Below are 25,616 nucleotides of genomic sequence, written 5' to 3'. Positions count from 1 at the left end.
AGATACCTGATCCTGGATCACTTGGCAGATGAACGAAAGCAAATGCTGATGACATATCTGGAGGAGCTGGAGAAGAGAGGACCGCCGCCGCCCCCCACTGCCTCAGAACCATCCCGCAGATCCGCCAAATGAATCGTTGCGCCGCCGCATTGACGAAATACTAATTCACACTTCTATGGTTATTACCAAATTTTAAGTATTTGAGGATGTTGATTTTTTTTATTAGGTATTATACCAATTGCATAAATTTTATGATGTTTACGTATAATTGTTCTGATCTAAATTTCAAATTAGGGATGTTTTATTTGGGGTATTAGGTAATTTAATTAAAACTATTATTAATGCTTAAGTGAAATTCACTTTTTAAATAAATGTCGGCATAATAAGTAATTTACTTTGCTGATATGTTAAAATTATTCTCATAATAATTTTCATCTGATTCAAAATCAAAAATGGCTCCTTTTATAGTGCATAGTTTTGCAGGTATTGCTAGTCATTTATCCGATGTCAATCAATTGGATTGAAGTGTTTTTTTTTTTTATTTGAAACTATGTATATAAAGAAGAATTATCCAATAAATTTAATTGTATTAAGTCTTTTCCGCTGACTGATGCTTCTTTTCTTAGTCCAGACATAGTGTTATAAAATGAATAGCGTGTATTTATACTTTGTTTCATTTCTTGGTTCGAATGAGATACGTACAATGTTACAAAATGAGTTGCGCGTATATATAAATATACCTTGTTTCATTTTTAATTTGTCAATTCTCATTCATATGTTATTTGCCTTCTGGTGTACTGTAAAGACTTATATGCAGATGATTTGAGTATAATGTAAAATGGTTTAGTCTGTAGTTCTACAGTAAAGCTCCGTTAATACGGACACGATTAATTCGAAATTCTTCCGAAATTAAAATATTCACCAAAATTTTTAAAATGTATTTATAGTGGGATTTCCACTTATTCGATGAATGAAACATAATAGTCACCACTAGTAATAATCTTAATATACATTTTGTAATTTGAATTTTTTTTCGATTTTCGATCCCGCTATTTTCGAATTAATGTGGTTTTACTGTACTTCACTCAGTCTGGAATATTATGCATAACTTGTCATTAAAATATGTATTTTGAGTTCTTTCAACTAAATTACAATTCATAAATATCAGTAATCCGTCAAAAAGGTAAGTCAATTTTTGTGTGAAATGCACTTTGTATTTGTGTGTTACTAAGGCACCAACCACTCTAAGATGTACTCCATATTGTATGAATTAAGTTCACAATTCGTATTCGGGGTTTTTTCTTACCACACAGTGTTGTTTTATAAATGGTAGCAGTCTTTTAAGTAGAAATGAATGAGTTTTCATATAATTGTGTTGGAAAAATAGTGAAGACACATTATTAATTGATGGTATTGATTTATGATAATTATATTTGAAAATGGTCCATTGCCCAGAAGTTTGATGTTAGAACTGTTGGAACTATCTGGTCAACAATTTCCATTTTGACTGCCCCCTATCGAGTCATTAAAATAATAAACAAGTTTAGAAACTTATAGAAAATGCAACCATTTTATACTGGACTAATCCTTTCAATTGAATGTATGCTTGTTTTAACTTACATTCATAATTATTACAAATGAATATTGTAACTCCAAATTTGACGCGCTTGCAAATTAATATTTGAGCACAGACTGTTCTTCTTTTGAATATAATTCTATATTAATATATTTAAGCTTTTAGACTAAATTATAGGAATAGTTTTAGTAAAATTAAGATTATTGATATAGGTATGTGTAGATTATGCACTTACTCTAGGTTATATCTGGATTCGAGAGTGTAAGTGAGAAATGCGAGATATCTCATTTAAAACACATTTGTAATTACTTATATAAGTACCAACCCATATTCATTGCCAAATAAACAAATAGTAAGAGGAATTTGTTAACGCAATTGAAAAAAACTCAATTCTCCTCTTACTCTCTAGTTTCCAGATTCATACTAAATTGACATATAAAAAAATTCCCACTGTTCACATTAGAAATGTACACAGTAAAGCCCCATTAATATGAACACTGTTAATTCGCATTTCGCCGTAAATCAAAATATTTGCTAAAATTCATAAAATCTATTTACATTGCGGTTTCCACTAATTCAATGAATGAACCATAATAGTCATCACCGGTAATCCTCTGAAACAGAAACAATGTTACAGAATTGCAACGAAAAAACTTATGTTTTACTGTTTTTTGCCATACATTTTGTAATTCGATTTTCGGTGCTGTCAATTTCATATTAACGGAGTTTTACTGTAGGCATGTTAAATTGACATAAAATCGTTTTCCCACACATCACTTTAGAATTTTATAATATTATACATTTGTATTTTATTTTGACAGACATAGGCGACAATCATCTGTTCATTATTAAGATTCTGTTTTAAAAATATAAGATACATAATTTATGTAGTTATGTCAGTCACTGGACTTTTAATAATATCTAAATTTATGTTTAATTTTTATGATACTTGGACTGTGTATTGCATTAACAGGCAAAGAGAGATTGATCGACATTTCTTAAAGAGAATTTTGAAATCAATGCCATTGATGTAAATGCACATCACATTTTAATTAATAATGAATACTTTTTATATTTACTTGCATAGTGTAAGAATTAATATTATATTCTTTGAACTTTAAGAATAATAATTATTGTTTGCACTTTCTATTACTAGACAACATGTAGTATCCTGAAATAAATATTTAGGTACATATTATTAATATCAAAATTAGATTGATGTTTCTACTTTTGATTCTCTATGACTCACATAATGTCTCAGGATAGCAGGCAGTCAGTCGCATGGAACGAATGGTAAAGTTTATGGAACTTTAAATTTGTAGTTTTACTATTGATTCCAAAGACCATTTCAGAAATCAAAATATTATGTAAAATGTTACTTTTAAACTGATTCATTTCGTTCATTACAAATGAAATTAACGTTTAACTGAATGGATATATTCTTATTTCATACTAGTTTACGTTAGTATGTATTTTTTTTTTAATTTGGAAGTCTACTGTTCTACTGCCATTTTGTGGAACAATCGATAATACATATTATTCTAATGAGTTTAATTAATATTAAATTTATTGACACTACTTTAAAGTTCAGTTATTCATAAGGTTGTTTGATAAATTAACGAAAACTGTTCTGATTTATCGTTTGTTTCATGTTTCATTAAAAATTGGCTACCGACTGGCGCAATGTACAACAGAAAAATATCCGAAAATGTAATGTTTGTTTTAGAAATCCCAATTTTAATAAATATGAAAATTTAAGAAGTTTTTTAATACGTCACCTCCCGTCCTTCCGCTTATAGGTGTAGAATAAGATACATTTTAAAATACATAATGTCCCTACAGGATTCCAACCCAAGAACAGATGTCAAAACATTTGTTTACTTTTCAAATAACCTAATCGATAATCCACCATCACCATTTCAGCTCTAAATGGAGCATATGGACATACTCGTGATGGATCCTAACAGATCGGCTGTTGGCCATTCGGTGTATATGTTACGCCGATTGTGCGAAATTGAATATTACATGAAATGTTCAAAATTTTGCCTAAATCATGAAAAATGCAAGCCCGTTACCTTATTCATGAATTAGACAAAATATCTGGAGAGTGCGTGAATTCGGCAGTAATTTTTCTGTCTAGTTCATGTCTTGGACAAATTAGATAGTAGCACTACGGTGGTATTTTTTGCAACTAAACTAAATGTATCAAAATGCTCGTGCATTGGTCAAAATGTACATATAATATATAATATTATTATCTATGGTCAAAATAGATGATCGCGCTCCGGTGGTATTTTTTGTAACTAATCAAACTAAACAAATGTCATTGATTATAATATAAAAATATACCAATCAATATGTAACTGCAATGACTTTCATATCTATTTGCTATGCGCAAAGAAATCTAGAACTATAATATGATAACGGAAGAATTTTATTGAAAAGTATTTTCGTGATTTGATGCGTGCTTGGTCGATTGAATGTTTGTGATAGTTTGTTGACACTTGATAGCTAACCTCAAAATGGACATTCAGTTGAATACTTTAATTCAGAATTACAAAACCAAACCTAACCTAATAATAATAATATTATATTATGTCCAATTATAACTAATAAAACCATCCGTATTAAATTTACTTTTTCTTCTGTCATGTTGACAGTTCAAGAATTCCATACCCTGGCGAATTCATGTACCCAGCAGAAAATTTACCTAATTCATGAATAAGGCAACAGGCTTGACTGTTACATGAATTAGCCAAAATTTTGGCCATCTCATGTAATAGTCAATTTCGCACATTCGGTGTAACATATACACCAAATCTAAACAAAGATACATATTAATGGAAAAAGCAACACATGTGAATTTTACTCTTGTCAATGTTATAAGATTTGAATAGGGATCAATACTATAGATAGGCCATCATATCATGACTAGGTACGAGGTAAAAATATGAACTAGCCACTCCCTCCATCGCGCTGCTACACGTGACTTCCGCTTTCAAATGTTTGACTTCTCAAGGTGCACAGTTCTCTAAAATGATGTATTTTCAACCTATTCATTATCGTTGGGGGACAAACCGTTTAAAGTACAAGGAATATTATTTTGAAAATATTGACTTATTGTGAAGTGGGAAAACATCCAATACTGAAAAGGGATACAACCCAACACTTGGATAATACCATTGAACAAGTAGCTGCAATGACAGATATAGTATTGCCATAGTATAAATTTTCTCACGCATTCTGAAACGGTTGTTTTAATGAATGTTTTATTATTGTGTATCGTATTGGTATTTTGTTACGTTGTTTAGTCTTGTTTACGAATGTTTTCATTAATTTACAAGGATGTCTCCAAGAACCATTTCCAGAATTAAGAGGGAGATGAACATGGCTGACACCACATATTCAATAAATTGTGACACCTGGAAAATAGAGCTTACTCATATTTATCTATTTTTATTAAAACATCCATTGCATGTTATTTATAGCAAGGCTTCCCAAGCGGGGTAGCCAAGGGTTTTCTGCGTGGTCACGGGGTGAAACAGTAAACATGAAAAAATATATTGATTATGAACCAAATCGCACGCCTAGGACATGGTCCTAAGTATGTATTGATATTCCATTTATATAATAAAAGAAAGTTATGTAGTATGTACCTACATATTCATTAAGTAAGATTCTTAATACCTTAATGACATTACACATTATTATGTCAGGGTTTATGTTCATAATATATACATTAACATTGAAATATTATTTCCCAATAACTGATTTTAATCAAAACTAGTTTCTAATGACCAATTTCAATTTCTGGTGATACTTGACAAAGTATGTACCAAGTCAGTCTTGTTAGTTCTATTTACTACAATGGAGATAAAAGAAATATTTTTTCTCATTTTCCTGTTCATTTCTTCTATAAATGCACAGGACTATGAAGATGGTAAGTTAAACTTTTTTTATATCAAAAATGTAGGATTATCAGATTATCTGTAAATAAATATATTTTCGTTTCTGAAATTCTCGTGAGCGGAAGGCCTTACTATAGTGGAACAATGTAACCTTGTATTTGCACAGTTTGCGATTTCTTGTGCGCAAAAATTACACTGAGTCAATTTAATTATTGTTACCGTTATTATTTCCGTTTTCTCGCGCTCAACTTCACACTTATGTGTTATGTTTACAACTATATTGATTGTTGGATAGGTGACGCACCCAGGGAGGGGGCTAAGGGGCCCTGGCACCACCCAAACATGAAAATTATCAGAATGATTTTAAACATTGAAATTGAAAGGCAATAAACTATACCTTGGGCTTAGACAAATAAAAACAAGGCAAAAAAATGATTTGTAACTATTCTCCAGTAACCTTTTTAGAAAAATTTCTTAGATTTTAATTTCGAAACACTAATGTCCATATCAAAAAATTTTCAGTGTCCACCCGAATTCCAGAGTGGTATAGGTCATGGCTGGGGAGGGCTGACAGGGCTCTAGCCTGGGGGCCCGGGCTGTGGGGGGCCCGGCGTGTCTGGTTGACCAGATAAGTGAGATAAACACACATAAATTAGTTTTAACAGTAAAAAAAGTCGCCTACGGCGCTATTATACTTCATGGCCATAAACATTTTAAATTATATAATTGTGCAATATATTTTCTGATTATCATGTGTCGATACTCGACAGCTCCATTATTAAAGTAGATGTATTAAAATTCGCCAATAATTCACTGTATAAGTAGATACCCTTAATTTGAACTAAAACACTATTTGAAAAACGTTAATGTAGTGTTTCACACTGCCTTTAATCGTAGCGGTAGGTAGGGGGCCCGCCAAATATCCTAGCCTGAGGGCCCGTTTCAGGATGTGGGGGCCATGGTATAGGTACACCGAGTGCAATAGACAAAAGACCGATAAACGAGAAATTAGGCTGTGTTGTGTTGAGTAGGTTTGTGTATCAGTTAAATGCAATAATACTTGTTTTGTCCATTTTCAATTAATATTTTGGAACCTCAATAAAAAAACCAAAAATCGACGATAAACATTCGGCGAAAAGAACAACTACAGTCGGTGGTGGTTGTAGTAAATCAAAAGAACATTTTTTTTCACTGGTATTCGTCATAAATATTGTAGCTCTCTAGACCAAGCGGGTAGCACAGCCGATATTATTTGAGTAATGTTTTAGCATACTAGGCGCACATGTCCAGCATGGTCGCTATTAGTCACTTCCAATCCGCCAGTCGCTAATGACACGCTCAACGGTTACCGCCACTATGCCTCAAATTTAATAAAAACTAGGAGAAACTGTAAAAATATACCGCTGTGTATTGTGAAAATATGTAAAAATAATTATATGAAGAAGAAAAAGAGCCTATGGGACTAATTTATATTCTCCTTGGGCCCCCTCCAATATTAAATCCTGAGTGCGCCACTGTGTTGGATAGTATATTAGAAGGGAAGGTAAGATTAGGATTTATAAAAACTGGCATGACATACTGCTTTTTACTATCTGTTACTTTCATCATCATAATAAAATAATTATAATATCCTATAATTCATGCAATGTGGTAGTAATGTTGGCTACAGCATTTAACGAATGGTTATGGTAAGCAATAGAAATGAACACTGATTTTTCTTCAAGGCGACAGCTGTGAAGATGATTTCACTGGAGCAGAAGGTCAGTGTGTCCACCTTGAAGATTGTCCCTCTGCCATCGAGAATTTGCACAGAGGAATTAGACCGCAGGTATACCTAACATGTATTCAAGTAGTGTGTTTATTGGGGTGAAAGCAGAACTGGAAAATTTTACGAACCGAAGCGCACGTTAAGTTTACGAAAATATTAACATATTTGTCCAAAGTTATGTGTAAATAAGTATGTTGGATTTTTTGTTATATGACCTATCTAGTTCAGACGGTCAAATATTTTTATCCACGTGATGGAGCGATAATTTTGGGTATTGTATGAACTGTACCCGGCGCTCCGGTTATTTCGAGCTCAGGGTACCCCAGTACACCCTTTTGTAAATTAATAAAGTAATATGTAAACAATATGTTAATTATGTACATAAATTGTATACATACATTACACAATATTTACAGTAAGTACATTAGACACATACTGTTACCGAAATTACATACATTGTTTAAAAAAAAAAGATTATTATTGTTAAATGTAATAATTCTACCTAGAAAATGCTGTGTCACTCAACATTTACATGAATTACCATAGCGACACGACCTCTACCTACCTTATATCATGTTCAAAAATTATGATAATATGAAATTGGTGAAAATTTAATGTACTGGTCATAATATAATTAGGTTAAGTCACCAAAGATCCAGGTGGGTGCTCTACAGATTAGGAGACCCAAGCTTGACGATTATGGTTTACACAAATGACCAACATAGGCTTTATTGGTTATACACAAAATATATACATTTGCTATACATATTTAACACAAGTTATAAATATTTTTTTTTATATTTAGTTCTTTATTAAACACCACAAGAGACCGTAAAGCCCAATTACAGTGGCAAAACTCCCAGGCTTGAAGAATTCACATATTATATTATGTAAATAATATATTGTGACCTCACCAGGATCAAACCCTGAGTCCCGGGTGAAAGCCCAGTGCCTATGGACTGGACTACGAGGGGTTATTAAATTAATTAGGTACACAAGGATTGCAAATAAAAATTAAAACAAATTAAACCATATTAGTAAATGAACAAAATCATTTGAATTAATATTGAGTATTACTTACACAGTCTTAAGTGAAATGAATCACAACTTTTTTTTAGTTTTAACTAATTCCTGAAAGGTATCAAGAAACATGAATGTTTCCTTTTTTTCATACCTACACCCAGTGATGGGATACAAAAATTTTAACAACCTGTTCGCCCTTAAACGCGAATATGCACACACTTTTTCACCGGTACATTTGCACAAGTTTCCTATGCAACACTTTGAATGTTTTCATACAAATGTTTCTAATTCCTAGTACAGACTAAACCAACGAAAATTCTATAAACATGCATCTTCTTTTTCGTCGAGACCTCATGACTGAGGATCGTAACCCAAATGATTTGGCCGTCTGACAGCCTTCTCCTTCATTCTCCGTCATTCAGTAGCACACAGGGCTTAAAGATCCACAAACATTGCATAAAGATTGTATACACCTCTGTTTTTTGCCAACCGTTTTGAAACATTTGTGCAGACCTGCTCATTCATCCGCAATAAACCAATTGTTTGCTGCCCGGACGATAATTCAGAGCCTGAAATGGATTGTACGGACAAACCAAATTTTGAGGGACGTTTGTTATCAGTGGACGGATGTACTCTCTCCCCCGGTGACATACTGGATGAAGATACAACTGGAACATTAGCAGGAGATTGTGAGTAATATTGAACAAGTTTTTAGAATGAATTATATTCTACAACCACCATAATATAATAGTTTTCCATTAAAGATATTGATGAAAATGTTCACTATGTAGACGTAGCCTAATAACTGATAATTATATAAGCTGCAAGTTATTTGCAGATTCTTTTGTAGCAAGATTCACACTGTTATCAACTGCATTTGTCGACAATTGCAAGCATTTCAAAATATTCAACTCTTGGATTCATTCAGAGTCAATTCCATAAAATATTAAATGTGCAGATACTGCTAAGGTATACCTACCCATACAGAATCTTAAAATGGTTATGAACTATTTATTGATGAAATTTCATTATTTAGATGAACAATTACATAAAATCGCTAAAACCATTTTTATACAATTTATCATTAATATTTAGAATAGGTACTTAAAAGAATTATACAAACTACTAAACTATTATGCCATTTAAATATTTTAACATAACTTTAAAATATAAACACAGAAATCAATGTAGAATTCGAGTGCTTAAAGTCAAACGTTATCTACAAAAACTTTTTTGAGATAACGTTATTTTACATTTCCGGCTACATGATAGTCAAACAACGTTATGTCAATCTTTTCTAATTTCTTCTTAAATCGTCAGTGAAGTTTAACGTTAACTACATAAGTTACCCTTATTTTCATATTTTTTAAAAACTATTCCTATAAATTTTAACATCATCATAAGCAATATAAATGTACAATACACAATAAATTATAAAATATGAACATTATGCCGGGTCCCCACTGGCAACATGTCGCGCGACAACCTTGTTAAATTTTACGATAAGTATGATAATTATCGTAAAATTTCTTAAGCAATTATGATAATTATCGTACAATTTAACGAGGTTGTCGCGCGACATGTTACCAGTGTGGACCCGGCATTAGGTTTTAAATAAACATTTCCCTTGTTGAGTTACAAGAATCTAAAATAACGATTTTTGGCTCTCCTGTAAAGTTGCACTTGTGTAGATAGTGTTGTTTGACATCAAGCCCTCGAATTGCCACCAAGTAATAAAATAATCAATATGAAAATTTTATATGACTGTGATACCAGATGAAGGTCTCCCACAGGAGACCACCTCAAAGGGCAGACCGAACCATCATATTTCCCAAAATACCACAGCCTACGTCCACTCTACGCGGTTCTCGCAACCCTTTGCCGAGCGAAGCCCGCCTCAAAGAATCGTAAATTCAAATTCTTCAGAATCCCGCCAAACACAGACGCGGCCTGTCAAAAACGGTCGCTCGCACCGCCACTAGTCGATTCGTCGGTAAAACAGAGAGCGGGTTAATGCCGGCAATCTGACAGTGGGACGCGCGCGAAAAGCTCTCTCTTTCCCGTGACGCCGAACCAACAGCATCGCCCGCAAAAGCTCTCTCTCGTATCAGACGTCGACCAACCAGGATCTCTGCTCGCCTCGGACGCGAAGCCAAGCCAGCATCCCCTATTCTCCAGCCAAAAGGACCGTGTCGGCGCCAAGCAAGATACCAAGCTAAAGCATTCCGGACAGCCAGCCAAAAAGACTGCATCGCCATGACCAACCCACCGCCACGACAATAACCTGTACCCACTTAAAATATACCAGCCTTGACAAAATACCCCGTGCGTTTCTGTCTCCCACCCCCGCTTTGGCCTTGACGTTATCACGGCCTGCCATCTCCGCTTAAGAGCGCGCGGAAGGCCGGTGATAACTGTTTAGATATAGGTAGTCTAAGATCTTGAAAATAATGTTGTTTTATTCCATTTAGATTGCAAAGGACTGGTAAAGACACTTTCAACATGCAAAAATGTGTTTAACGATTGTCCAAGAGAAGCAAGAGTATACCTACAAGTTGTTGGAGGCATGCCGGCCTACCGCAATGAATTTCCACACATGGTAACCCTGAACAGATTATATTCATCAAAATAACATCAATGGATTAGTGCATAATATGCTGTATGTTTAATTTTGTTTGCTTTCAGAAAATCAAAAGCGAAATGGACATAAGATGTTTTAAAACGATACAATAATATCTTCTCAAATATACTATTTGGATATACAATATTTTGGCATTTGTGTAAATAACTTAATTTCACTAAAAACTGAACATACAACATCTGTGCATTAACCCATCAGATTATACTTGGCATAATTTAGTTCTAATTAATATATATAACGAATTATTGAATTAATATTGCATAGTTCGATTTAAATTAGGCATTTCATGCATCTCATATATTGCTGTATCAAGGCACTTGAATATAAAATTTAGCTATAAATAAATACCTGTGGAAAGACACTCCCTTGTCAATTTAATGTAGGCAGCCAAAAGCAATACATTGACCATTATTTTTAAAATGAAGGTTGTGTGAACAAAACAACAGACTATAAACGAGAACACTAGCTGCCATTTTATTTTTGGGGCTGCCAATAGAAGAAGAAAATAATGAACTTGTTACCAATACAACCACACATAAAAATTATGTTGGATTCAAAAATCAACTACCTTCAAAATTCTTAATACAGAATATAAAAGACTCATTCTATCTTAAAGTTGGCACTTACCAGCTATTCACAATTAAAGATTTAAAATTTCTCACACTTTTATCCGCTCTTGTATTAATCCTTTTTTTACATAAATTATTATTTTTACATATTATTAAATTTAGAATTTAAACATTTTTTCCGAATATCAGATATTAAAAACTATATAGAAGCCATTTGTTAGTAAGATATAATGTACTAGATTTTAATCTAAACGTGGGGTTTTACTGAGAATGTACATAATATTATCTTTCGAAATCTTTCAAACCATAACACATAATTATAATCAGTTCTATGCTTTCAGTGAGTTATCTCACTCTACGAGGACGTGACATTTTGCAAGTTATCTCGTCCGACTTTAAACTTAAATTACTAGCCACTGTCGATTGATTTGCATAATCTAAAAAATTAAGCACGCAGTGACAATAATTATGAAATACTAAGCAAAAAATTATCGGTATTACAGCGATTGTGGTAAGAGCTTCGCTCTACATTTAATGTGTGTCATTAAAAGTCTGCAGTCTGTCAGATAGTGTCATATAGAGGTGAGTTGGAAATACTGTCACCAGTTTGTGTACTCGAGTATCAGATGAAACTACCCATACTTAGTACGTGTAACAAAATAAACTTGTTCTAAAAAACTTGTGATGATATCATCGCGAATCGCTGGCTAGTTGGTAGACTTTCAATACTATTGACATTAAATGCGCGCGAGTGAGGTAGCACTTGAATACAATTATATTTTAATTTATTAGCCTATGCATGCGAATGACATCGTCTTATGTATGAACAAATAGGTCATAAATTTTCTGTAGCAGCATATTATTCCCTCGGAAATGTGGTGAGGTGACTGAGGTGACGCAGTTTACAATAAAAAATCATTGTTATTCATTTTATGTTAACAAGAATATTATAACATAACATAAAAACAACTCATAAATTTAACATGTGTTTAAAATTTTATAATAAATGGGACATTTCGAAAAGCATTCTATTGAAGCCGATATTTCAAATATTTATATGGAGTTAAGTTTTAGTTCCAGTTTAGTATGAGACTTATGTCGCATACGCACGCCAACCGCTCTATATAGTATTCCACAGTGGCGAAGGGTGGAGGTAGGCTGTTAAGATCCGCCATAAATAGTGCATATTAAACTTTTTCAGACATACATATTTGTTTTCATTGAAATTAGACTACAATTTACAGAAAGTGTTGGTTAGTTTTTAAAATTCAATTAAACCCTGAGAAACCAAGCCATAATAGATAATAGTCAAAAAATACATGTCTATCTATAAAATATCTAAAATTATGCAATTAAATCATACATAACTTTGAATATTTTATAGATATAATAATATTTTTTTATTTATTATAGTTTGTTTTAGGCAGGGCTTAATGAAATAAAAAAATGAACCAAAAATATGTGTAATATGTATTTTTAATCCAACAAAAACAAATAACTATGAATGAAAACGTGTGCACAATTTTGTTGTATCGCCCAAATTAGACCAAAACTATTATGTTTTCGTTTAGGCAGGGCTTTATTGATTTTTAAAAACTAACTAACACCATCTGTAAATTGTAGTCTTAGTTCAATAAAAACAAATACATATGATCAACAAAGTTTAGTGTGCACTATTTATAGCGAATCTTAACAGCCTACCTCCACCCTTCGCCACTGGTATTCCAAATACTAGTAAGCATTTTGGAACAAGTTTTGACACTAATTATTTTTTTATACTGGTAGTAAGTATACTTAGTCTTCAAAGTCGACCAGTTTTCCCATCTCTAGTGTCATAGTAATACCGTGAGGCATAGAAAAGGTTAAGAAAATAGTTTAACAGTAAGAATTTACAGGCACTTCTGGGGTTTGGTGATACACCTGAAAAAGCGAGATGGGAATGCGGGGGATCACTCATCAGCGACATCTGGGTTATGACAGCCGCTCACTGCCTGTACAGCAGAACAGCTCAGTATAACATTTTTTATCTATTTGAATAATATTGATAATATTATTAGGTCCATACTGATATCTGATCCAAACACACATGTGATTTCTGCCGGACCGAGATTCGAACCCGGGACCCATGACAATATAAACCAACGCAATAACTGCTCGGCCATTGTTACGCAATAAATAATTATTAGAAAATTAAATTAAATTAAATTAAATAGCAATACATATTGTGTGAAATTACTCATAGAATGTGTAGTACCTGTGTGTTTTTTGTTAGATTTTGACTATGTTGTGGACTTACGGTTTTATTAGATTTAATAATCCAAATTGGAGTATCTCAATTGAATGAGTTACGTCAATTTCTTTTTATCGTTTTATGAATAACACAACCACAAAGTAAATTTAAAAAGTATCATAGAATCAAAAACAAAACTCAGTTTTTCATCTGCGTCAACTGTCTCCGGCGGTTAATATTACTCGTGAATCATAATACGTAACTATGTGCACATATTGTTTGTTTGCAGATCCGATGTGAAATATGTGCGTCTCGGGGTGGATAAAGTGAGTGACCCCATCGACAACAGCACGTTGTTCACTATCGCTAAGATCGTTGAACATCCGGACAGAAATCTTCCACAGAAATACAACGATATCGCCCTGTTACAACTTAGCAGAAAGTGCGTTATAATTATTTAGACTACCTTTATATACTACCGACTGCATTTAAAACCAAACCAATTGTCGTAACCCTCAAATATCAAATTGTTCAGGAAGTGAAAAAAACTGTAGGCATTGGACTTATTTTAATATTAATCAAAATTATCAATCATGTTTGTTTGAAAACGGACTTCAAAGCTCTGTTAAAGTTTACGCAATAATAGGATGAGTAGATATCTAACTATTAATGTTTTTCATAAAAAAATGAGGGTTACGGTACTTGGCTCGGAGCACTTTGGAGGAGTAATGTGCAAAAAATCAACTCATTGTGAACATTGACAATTCTATTTGAAATATTATTTTATTACAAATTGAGAATTGTCTTTTATTGACACACCAGTGGTTTACGTTTAGAGGGTTACAGCAATTTGGCTGAAATATTTTTTGTCAAGTTATAAATGGCTTAAAAATTAGTTTTGAATTATTTTGACATGAAATAATTTTAGGGATTTATGATACTTGGCCAGTTTGTGTTAGAATACCTATGCAATAAGTCCAATGCCATCAAAATGTCACTTCGGTGAAAAGTGAGCGTTACGACAATTGGCCTGTACTGTGATGAATTATAATCCTTGTATATATTGACATTAAACCTTTCATTATTAACATCATGTGCGAATAGGATATATTATATTATTAGTATGACTTTTCATATGGCCCTTACTTTTAATAAAATTGCACTGTCCCATAAAAATATTTAGCGCAATACCTACTGCTATTTTAAATAATCCGACCATGTCCGATCCTAATTAGATCATATGGGAATCCACAGGGTGGAGGTTTGTATTAACAGATTTTATTTTTTACGAGAAATGGATATCAGTCACTTGTTCAACCTATAAAAGCACTTCAAATTATTTATGCTCAGTAGTAAAATAAATATATGTATTTATAAAATTATGGTGTTCCTCAAGGGTTGAACCTGGGTCCTATGTTTTTTTTTATTTGGGAAGTTTAATAATAATCGGTTTTTCTGTTCAGAGTCACCATAGGTCCAGCGGTGATACCAGCATGTCTGCATACTGGAGTTGGTAAAACCACAAGTGGCATTATCACAGGATGGGGTGTGACAAAATCAAAAGGGTCACAAAGTGATGATCTTCAAAAGGTAATAAAGATATCAATGAATTATAAATATCATACCATTAGTAACCAAATACATCAAACTTATTGGTGGAATAATCTCATTCTATAAATTCCTCAAATAATTTGGCGTAATTTGACACAAGGTGCAAAGTAGAGATTATTAAAAGAATTTGTTTGATGAAACTAGGGCCCAAATCCACACTTAAATTCTATTGTGATGAATATTAATATGCACCTGTGAATGTGAGTTTGACATTACAAAATCATGGTTTTATTGACGATAATAAAATAAAACAATTAATACATCTAGGTTTTCATGGGTAATTTTCACTAGGTAATTTCAGAAAACTTTGCTTCGGTGTCCATCAAGGTGTCATTGGCATATAAATAAATGGTGGTATTGTGGTCATATTTTAAGATAACGGAGTATTCTGCTAATTCTTGATTATTAAATGAATCTTCTTTTATTCTAGTGAGTCAAATGAAATATGACGACTTCAGTATTACCATCTTATTACAAAAATGTAAAAATTATAGTCTATTTAATGGAGACATTTTTCGTATTGAATCCTTAAGTTATCGTATGGTTGGCGACACTATATCAGGCATGATTTCTTAATGACGAGGACCTTATGGATTACTAATGTAGGTGTTGTTACCAGGTGACTCTGTATGAAGTTTCTCATGAAGAATGTTCGAAAGCCCATCCTCCATCAGCAACAACTAGAATGGGAATCGTCAACAATACTCAAATCTGCTACAGCGGGGGATCAGAATACAAAGACTCTTGTCAGGTATGTAAACTTAATAGAATTTTTTGGTCATAATTGAAATGTATACAAATTATCTGTTCCAGTCGAAGCTTTAGGGGTAGATTGGTTCGGCAAGATACCAGAAGAAATTTTGGTAGGTGTTGATACTTCACCTCCCAGGTACTTCTTGAAAAGGGCAAGAAAGGAGTGAGTAACAGTGGCTCTTCGTCAAAATGGTATGGCACGTATTCAAGGCATTTTTTGAGAGAACCACTGTCTATTCTATTTAGAGATTATGTCAAAACAATCCAATAATTTGACATAATATAAGAGAAAAGGTAGCTTAAAACTTGGGTTCCCATTTCTCTAAGACCAAAAACACTGTTTACTTAGCAGGGTAGTATTAATGTAGCATAATTTATTTAGTTACACACCTCCTGGTTTACTCAGATACATTACATTTATTAAAAGTCAGCCTAATTCCTACTAAACACACAAAAGGTCTCGAATCCCTGAAGAGACAAGGATGGGTCATTATGATAAAGAGAGAATGCACATTGGCAAACAAACACATTAATAAACATCATTTTGTAGTCACTTTGAAACTAAAAAACGCATATTACACAGTGGGGGGATACTGATCTCTTCATCTGGTGACAGTGTTATACTCAATTATAAATTCCAAATGTGAAATCATAAAAATTGAACTCTTTTCAAAAAATCTTGGCGTCTAGCCGTCCTGTGTTCATTACTCTCTGTACCAACTTAATAATACGGTTCATTAAGTTTCATTTCAAAAATTTCGTCATCTTATCATCATTATCATAAGTGGCCCAACAAACCGAGGCGGATCCTAACCCCCTCCAAGAACTTCCTGCATCTCCCTCTATCCTGAGCCAGTGTCCCCCACATGTCTATAACAATATAAACAAATAAGTAATATTCACAATGACATTATCAAACTCACTTTATAATAATTCAGGTATGTTTTTATAGATGATTATTAATTTGTTTGTCCATTGATTTGTCTTTCAGGGTGATTCCGGTGGTCCAATCCAAACATCTAACATGGAGGACTGTATTTATACTGTAGTAGGAATTGTCTCCAACGGGAAAGGGTGTGCCATTCCAGGCATACCTGGAATTTATACGAGAGTCGCTTCCTTCGTGCCTTGGATAGAAAGTGTTGTTTGGCCGTCGGAACAGCAAGATGTGGATTATAGTGATTAATTGAATATATTATGAACCATTGAAACTACATATTTATTTTCTTTTCAATATAATGCAACATTAATAAAAAAAAAACCTGGAAATTAACCCCTCAAACCAAATGAATTGACCCCTCCATTTGAAATTAAATTATTATAAAATAATAATATAAAAAAAAATTAACAAGTAAATTGCATTCTATAGCAGTTCACATTCTCTTCTGCATGAAGCTGTCAGTCACAGTATCTGATACTGGGTGACCTTTTCAGAAATGGCTCACTGGCAGAACATTCAGGAAAAGTTGTTATCATCTTACACCTACTCAAATATGTACAAAAACATAAAATACTTACAAGATGTTAATATATCCGACCATGTCCGATCCTAATAGGATCATATGGGCCTCGCAGTGGCCGCGTGGCTTAAGCGTTGGACTATCACGCCGTGGGACCCAGGTTCGAATCCTGGGTCTGGCAAGATGTTAATATTATTACATATTAATTTAATAAGAGCTAATTAATCCCTGAAGGGGAGTCAATATAGTTGATGTTACTATAGGTAAATTATTATACGGTGACACCATGGGTACCGCAAACGTAATTAACAGTGTAGTAGTATTGTTTCCTAGCATTGAAACAGGCATTGCAGCGAATAATTCCAATACATACACTTATGGTGCGACTGTGGAATGATTTACCCATGGCCACCCTCCACAGTCCACGTACAGAAGCGGTCCCCCAGGTCATGACCTTTAGCGGGCCCTCTTACCTATTAATTGATAAGTTTAAAGGCAGTCTGATGCTCTACAGCAGTGCTCCGCAACATATTATACAATACTTACTTAATAGCCAATTTTGCGAACATGGATGGTAATATATTTGAGCACCTGCATGAACTTAATAAAACAATGCAAGGTCAGAATGAAAATATATTGACATGCTCTGATAAATTAGTAGGAGTTATTACAAGGATCTCTACAAATGTACCAATTAATGATCTTCCAGACCACCATTGAAAACAAACAATTAATTTTGGATCCATCTCAAAAACATTTAACTTTGCGGCAAAAGAAATGTTATCATTACTTTCATACAATCAATACGACTGGATTCGAAACCCTTTTGCAACCAATGCCGAAAATTCTATAGAAGCGCTTTTTGGTTGCTTGGAGTACATGTTCAAACACGCGCGTTTACATGATCTTACTCCCTACTTCATTTATTGTTTGTCAATTTATGGTTACGGCCGTATGTTGTAGCTGAGCCACGAAATGCCAATAGAAATGGCGTATTTCAAAAAAATACTACCTTATTCTTAGGTCAATAATTATTATAAAGCAAACATTATTCGTAGGATGTTTATCACATTTAGGTTTATCACATCACAAGACATAGCTTATAATCAGTAGGTATATTTAGAATTGTCTACAAATGTGTTAATAGTGCCCATTTTTTAATAATAAAATGCCTAATTCTTGACAAATTTTGGGATCAAAAAGATTATAAAGTATAATTTTTTATCGTAAATATGTCACTATATAATGTTAACATTAATTTTACTAATGGTTTTGTAAATGCGTTTAAAAATTAATAAATCTAAAACAACTTAACACCACTTTACATGGACATACTGAAATATGACTATATTCTAAAACATTGGAGCGAGAGGTTTAAAAGAACACTATTTTATGTAATAAAAATACTTTATGCAGTCATCAAATGTTTAAAATAAATATAAAGGATAATAAGGCTTCAAAATTATATTAATAGATTATCTACAACGTTTAAGGAATGTCCAGGGTTATGCTCTGAAAATACCATAAAAGCTTCATTTTGACCTACGCTGAGCATGTGGGCCGTTAAACATAATTTGAATACGACTCCGGCGGTGATATTTATAGTTGACATATATGGTAATAATGACTATGCGAATTCATAGAAAATATATGGGGAAAGTGTGACACAAAACAAAGGCACACTTACCCCACGCGTTTACTTTCGTGGGGGAAGTATGTCTACTCAATTAAAGCTTTAAAATGCTTATCAATAAGTAAAACGATAACAACACGTGAAGCAGGGTATCAAAACACATATACTCACCAAATTTTACAACCATAATGTGCAGATTTCCGTGTTTTAAAAAATAGTTTAGTAACAGCTACAGGTACCATCTCACTCGTCGACTTCAAAATGTCGTCTGGAGAATAACCCACGTAGTCACCTCAAAAAACATGGTATCGACACCATTTCTGATTATTTTTATAAATCGGTGACTTTGCTATCACCTTTCCATAGACGGCAACATCCAATTTGTAGTACATACTGAGATATATTAGTAGCTACACTTACCCCAAAGTTACACTTACCCCGACTCTCCTTATTTAATTTAATTGATTTGGTGTGAACGGAAACTGAGTATGTAGTAGAATGTAAAAAAACAAATATTTAAAGCTATAGGTACCTACCGCATTTTTAAATCGTAGTGCCAAAACCACTAATCATTTAGGTATAGGTAATAGGTGAGTAGATATAAGTTTATTACATTGTCGCGGTCACAGTGTACTCGAGTTTTAATAATATCGAGAAAACAAGGCATAATGATAAATAATAATATATGTCGACCCTTTTATGAATCGCTTGTGTAAACATATTACGTCCACACATAATACTTACTGCGATAATAGCAGCAACAGAAGTGAACTGAGGAAGCGGGCACGTTACCTATGCGACAGGTATGAAGGGCGCGAATAAAATGAATTACCATTGTCAAATATCCATATTAACCGTGAAAAATAAAATATCTTATTTGATTGTAAATCTTGCGAAAACAACTTGGCAGGTACGTACAACTTACACACAACAGTACATACTTACACATAACTTGTGTTGACGTTGTGATCGAGAAATTTTGTCACGAGAATTCTCGATAAATAATCAAAGAAAAGGCCAATCTCGAATCTCGAGCAATTAATTTTCCGAAATTTCGAAAAAAAAATCGAGAATTTTTCAATCTGACAACCAGAATTTAAAAAAACAGAATGGAGACAATTTCTCATTAAAATGGCCTCGAACGGATATTTTTAATTTTGTAAAAAAAAAATTGTCTGGAAGATCAAAAAAATAAAAAAAAAAATAGCAAAAAGAGGTAATCTCGAATACTCGGGAAAACAAATCTTCTCGATTTCGAAGACAATTCTCGAATCTTGATAAATTACAAGATTACATTAAGTTCTCATTAAATGTCATCATTTATGGCACTACAACCCTTGGTGGGTATTGGCCTCCTTGAAAAAAGCGCCGACACTCTCCAATTGTTTTGACTGAGCATTTTTAAATTTCCCGTGGCACAGTCCAGCCATCTCAATTTTGGCCGTCCAGGTCTTCTCTTGCCATTGGGGGTTGCGTACATAGCCCGCCTCGCCGGTACTCTATGCACGTGGCCGATCCAGCGCAGTCTCTGCATTTTCATATTTTTGAAATGTGTTTAACTGAAAATTCTTGAATATGACCTTATTACGTTACACCTGACTGATTGCGGCCATCCATTAAGAAAAAGGTTTCACTGTTATAATTTATTTATATTGATACATACTACCTACTTACAATAATTATTAGTACCTACTCATATCTGGCTGGCGTATTTATTAGATTTCTTTCTCTACGTGTTAACAATCAGCTGTGTACTCCCCACAGGGCCGCTCGTTTATTGAAAATTAGAAATAATGTGCACATGACTGTGCAGTGGCGCACCCAGGGGGAGGGGGGCAAGGGGCCCCAAAAATATTGAAATTGAAACCCAATAGCTTAGACAAATAAAAACACGGCAAAAAAAATGATTTCAAATTCGTCAGCACCCTCTTTAGAAAAATTTCTTAGATTTTAATTTCTAACAAAAAAAAATCGAAACACTAATATCGGGTTTTTTTAGAAACCCAATCTCTAATGGAAATGTCAAAAAATTCTCGGTGTCCACCCGAATTCCGTAGTGGTGTACACCAAGTGCAACAGACAAAAGTCCGATAAACGAGAAATTAGGCTGTGTACTGTTGGATAGGTTTGTGTATAAGTTAAATGCAATAATATTTTTTTTCCATTTTCAATTAATATTTTGGAACTTCACTATTAAAAAATTCAAAATCGACGATAAAAATTCGGTGAAAAGAACGACTACACCCACCACCATGGCCCATGGCTGCCATGGCCACCATGGGCAGACAGGGTTACAGCCTGGGGGCCCGGGCTTAAGAGGGTCCGGCGTGGCGGCTCGTCAAATTGTGAATAAACACACACCAGAAATTTGTTATATTGTAAAAAAAACGCATGTAGAGAGAGCTATACTACTTCATCAAAATTAACATAAAAAATAAATGTAGTATGATGAAAATATAATATACGTAACTACGTGATAATTCACGTGTATCATTTTATATTACAATTATTTTTAGTGTTTCTAGAAAAATAAAAATGGTTATTTTATCCAATATCGAAGGGTCGAATGCTACTTGGCTACCACAAGAGGGGGTCGCGACAAGTGATTCATAGTATGATAATGATCGATAATATGATATGAGGTCCGACAAATCAATAATCCACGGGGGCTATTTAAACATATAGATAAATCCACGGAATACCATTTGGGAACACTACTGTAGAACATCACATTGCCCTTAACCCTGGTGATAGGTAAGGGGGCCGGCCAAACATCCTGGCCTAAGGACCCGATTCATGATGTGGGGGCCATGCCCACCACAGTCGGTGGTGGTGTAAATTAAAAAAACATTTTTTTCGGTGGAATTCGGGATAAATATTGTAGCTCTAGACCAGTGGTTCTTAACCGGTGCACCGCTGGCTTGTTGCAAGTGCACCGCGAAAATAATGATAAAAGCAGAAAAATCTGCGAAATAGTGAAAACCGAAAAAGTCCTTCGTGAAGTTACGAAAGTCGATGAAAGATCTAATGTGATTTCGATGTTGCCGAATCGATCGCACGCATTTTCCGTTGCCTCGCAGGTTTTCGTTTCATAAATGAAAACAAAATAGTGAATCCAATATCTATGCTGCAAAGAACTCACCGAACGTACGACATGACAAGATGTTTTTGATTCTATTTCTTCATATTTAGAACAATTTAAAATATCATGGAGGAATTTGTATGGATGGTGCTCCGTCAATGGTAGGCTCATTTAAAGGATTTTTTAGCCTCGCAAGGACAAGAAACCCTAATATTATATCTACGCACAGTTTTTTTTACACATGGAATCTATAGTTTCGAAAACATTACCGCAGCACTAAAGCCTGTACTAGACCAAGTTGTAAATATGGTAAATTTCATCAAATCCAGACCTTTAAAAACAGGTATTTTTAAAAAACTTTGCATTTCTATGGAAGCTAAGTACGAATGTTTGCTTTTTCACACTGAAGTGAGATGGTTATCTAGGGGTAAAATTTTATGCCAATTCATAGAACTTAAGAATGAATTGTTAATCTTTTTTCCAAAATTAAGGATGGATAACAAAGTATGGAAGATTTTGTAAAACGTCTTCAGAATGATGATGATTGGTGTGCTAAAATGGCATATTTAGCAGATACTTTTAATTAAGTACTTAAATAACATTAGCACAAGCATTCAAGGAAAAGACGATTTTTTTTTAAATCTAGTGACAAATTGACAAGGTTTCGAAAAAAATAACTCTTTGGAAAAATCGAATAATAGGGAAAAATAAAGTAGATATGTTTCCTTCACTGAACGAAAACATTGCCGTGGGAATTATTCCCGTTATAACAGAACATTTCAGTTTATTGAAAGAAAAGATTGCATATCCTTAAGGGGGGACATGCTCGTCGTAGGTCAAAATTGAGTTTTACTCCCTACTTTAATTATAGTTTGTCAATTTATGGCTACGGCCGTATGTTGTAGCTTAACCACTGGGGAATGCCAAAAGAAATGGCGTATTTATAAAAAACACTACCTTATTCTTAGGTCAATAATTATTATAAATCAATCATTATTCGTAGGATATTTATCACACTTGAATGGTCAAAGACATAGCTTATAATGAGTATCTTTAGAATTATCTTCAAATGTGTTAATCTTGCCGATTTTTTGAATAATAAAATGCCTAATTCTTGTCAAATTTGGGATCACAGAGATTATCAATATAATTTTTTATCATGAATATTTTACTAAAATTATCTAGTCATAAATTATACTAATGGTTTTATAAATGTGATTAAAAATTAATAAATGTAAAAAATCTTAACACCACTGCACATTCATGTACCGAAATATGACTATATTCTAAAACATTAGAGCGAGAGGTTTAAAAGAATACTATTTTATGTAACAAAAATACTTTATGCAGTCATCAAATGTTTAAAATAAATATAAAGGATAATAAGGCTTCAAAATTATATAAATAGATTATCTACAACGTTTAAGGAGTGTCCAGGATCATGGTTTGAAAATACAATAAAAACTCAATTTTGACCTACGACGAGCATGTGGGCCGTTAAATATAGAAAATTATGACTGAATACGAAATCCATTTGCTACGATTGATACATCGAGTTTTGAATTTTCGTACCAAGAGAAGATGAAGAATTGGTCACCTTGTCGGATCGTACTCTGAAAATATTTTTTCTAAAATAACTACGGAGGAACTTTGGATTTCTGCCCAAGATGAATATCCAGGTCTCTACACGAGGGCACTGAAAATCTTGCTATAGTTTTCAACATCATGTTTGTGCTCGGTTTCTCAACAATAACTAATATAAAAACTAAAAACGAGAAAGTCTTATAATTTTAGATGAAGAATTCTGAAATCTGCAAAATCCGACAAGCTCAGGTATCACATTAATTTTATTGATTTTCACATCAAATAAATTCCATTTTGTTAAGGGTAATTTTAGTTACAGTTTTTCCATATATGTGTATATCTTTTCTTTAAAAAAAATTTGACTGTTATATAATCTGTTTATTTTGTAATAAAAGTTATGTCCGCATATTTTTTTATTTTCTGACGGTTTGATTTTTGTGCACCGCTTTTTTTCTTATGATGCACCGTGACTTCGAATAGGTTAAGAACCACTGCTGTAGACCAAGCGGGTAGCACAGCCGATATTATTTGAGTAATGGTTTAGCATACTAGGCGCACATGTCCAGCATGGTTGCTGTTAGTCACTTCCAATCCGCCAGTCGCTGATGACACGCTCAACGGTTACCGCCACTATGCCTTCAATTTAATATAAATGTTTTTCAATCCTTACCGACGAAACTTGTGACATTTCGACAACGCAACAATTTTCTTTGTGTGTTAGATACATAGACGATGAAAATAACAACAAAATTTGTGAACAATTCATTCAATTTGTTCCTGTAACAAGCACCACAGGAGAAAGCTTATCTGACAAATTATTGGAAAGTTTCCATAATTATGGAATCGATTTGTCATATTTACATGGATAAGGTTACGACGGTGCCATACCAATGAGCGGGAAGTTTAATGGTGTCCAATCTCATACATCCGCCATATATCCACAAGTTTTCTATGTAGGTACATTGTGCATCACAGTTTGAATTTGGCAATTGCGATAAAATGTGTGCAAAAACCAATAACTTTAAGGTTGAAATAAAAAAGCGGCGAACTACATCGAAACAAACATTGAGGTGTAATGTTCCAGCTGATTCAGTAGAAGAGTCTTTCAGAAGAACTGTCTTCGTTCCATTTATTGACCAAATATTAAATCAGCTCAATGAACGTTTCATGAGACATCGCGAAGTACTGAGGCAGTTTATAACTCTTCTACCAAACGGAAAAGATGCTCCAACCGAAAGTGCATTTCAAGAATTTCGTGAGCTGTGCGAATTTTATGACCGTAATATGCCTTCTACAAATCTTGCAATTTTAAATGCCGAATTGAAATTATGGTACAAAAAGTTCTATAAATCAAATACAGTCACTCCATGCAGAAATGGTGTTGATGCCATATCAAAATGCGACAAAACGATTAACCCCAACATCTTTTAAAATATGTGAAATACTTCCCGTCACAACATGCGTCAGTGAAAGATCATTTTTAACCTTACGCCTTTTAAAAACATACATAAAACAAACATTATATAAGGTGTACATGGTGACATACATAAGGTGACATACCATGACGTAGTCAAGATTAAACGGACTGGCCTTACTTTATATACACAGAGAGATTAAAACACATTGACTGCTGACTGGATAATTACTTTTTAATTACCACATTTAAATAACATGCTAATTATATCGAATGACCACCTTAATTGTTACGCGCTGGGCGCGTCTTTAGCGTCCAATGTATTAAAGTAACCACGGCCGAAATAATTCAAAAGCTTTGTAAA

General features: G+C 33.6%; 2 protein-coding genes across 5 annotated transcripts in view; both read left to right on the top strand.

Moving 5' to 3' along the window:
* LOC147066903 (uncharacterized) overlaps window positions 1-2,121 on the top strand; it is a 32,185-nt gene extending 30,064 nt beyond the window's left edge. For all 4 annotated transcript variants that reach the window (XM_085954085.1, XM_085954084.1, XM_085954083.1 and 1 more), the window contains one exon: window positions 3-2,121. In XM_085954085.1, the coding sequence (XP_085810211.1) occupies window positions 3-132 (130 nt within the window). In that variant the 3' untranslated portion in view covers window positions 133-2,121. The remainder of the gene's footprint in view (window positions 1-2) is intronic.
* Window positions 2,122-10,280: 8,159 nt separating this feature from the next.
* LOC147066902 (serine protease snk-like) lies at window positions 10,281-17,337 on the top strand. The gene is made up of 7 exons (XM_085954488.1): window positions 10,281-10,561; window positions 10,747-10,874; window positions 13,381-13,496; window positions 14,005-14,157; window positions 15,179-15,305; window positions 15,946-16,077; window positions 17,071-17,337. Exons 2-7 carry the CDS (start codon window positions 10,842-10,844, stop codon window positions 17,263-17,265), a joined length of 756 nt encoding a protein of 251 aa, XP_085810614.1. The 5' UTR covers window positions 10,281-10,561; window positions 10,747-10,841; the 3' UTR covers window positions 17,266-17,337.
* Window positions 17,338-25,616: the final 8,279 nt, after the last annotated feature.

This window comes from Rhyacophila brunnea, unplaced genomic scaffold, assembly GCF_057557595.1.
Source record: "Rhyacophila brunnea isolate RB1 unplaced genomic scaffold, BYU_Rbru_1.0 scaffold_4, whole genome shotgun sequence".
Lineage (NCBI taxonomy): Eukaryota > Metazoa > Arthropoda > Insecta > Trichoptera > Rhyacophilidae > Rhyacophila > Rhyacophila brunnea.
The sequence above is the reverse complement of the archived record's forward strand: the minus strand, read 5'-3'. Positions and strand labels throughout refer to the sequence as shown.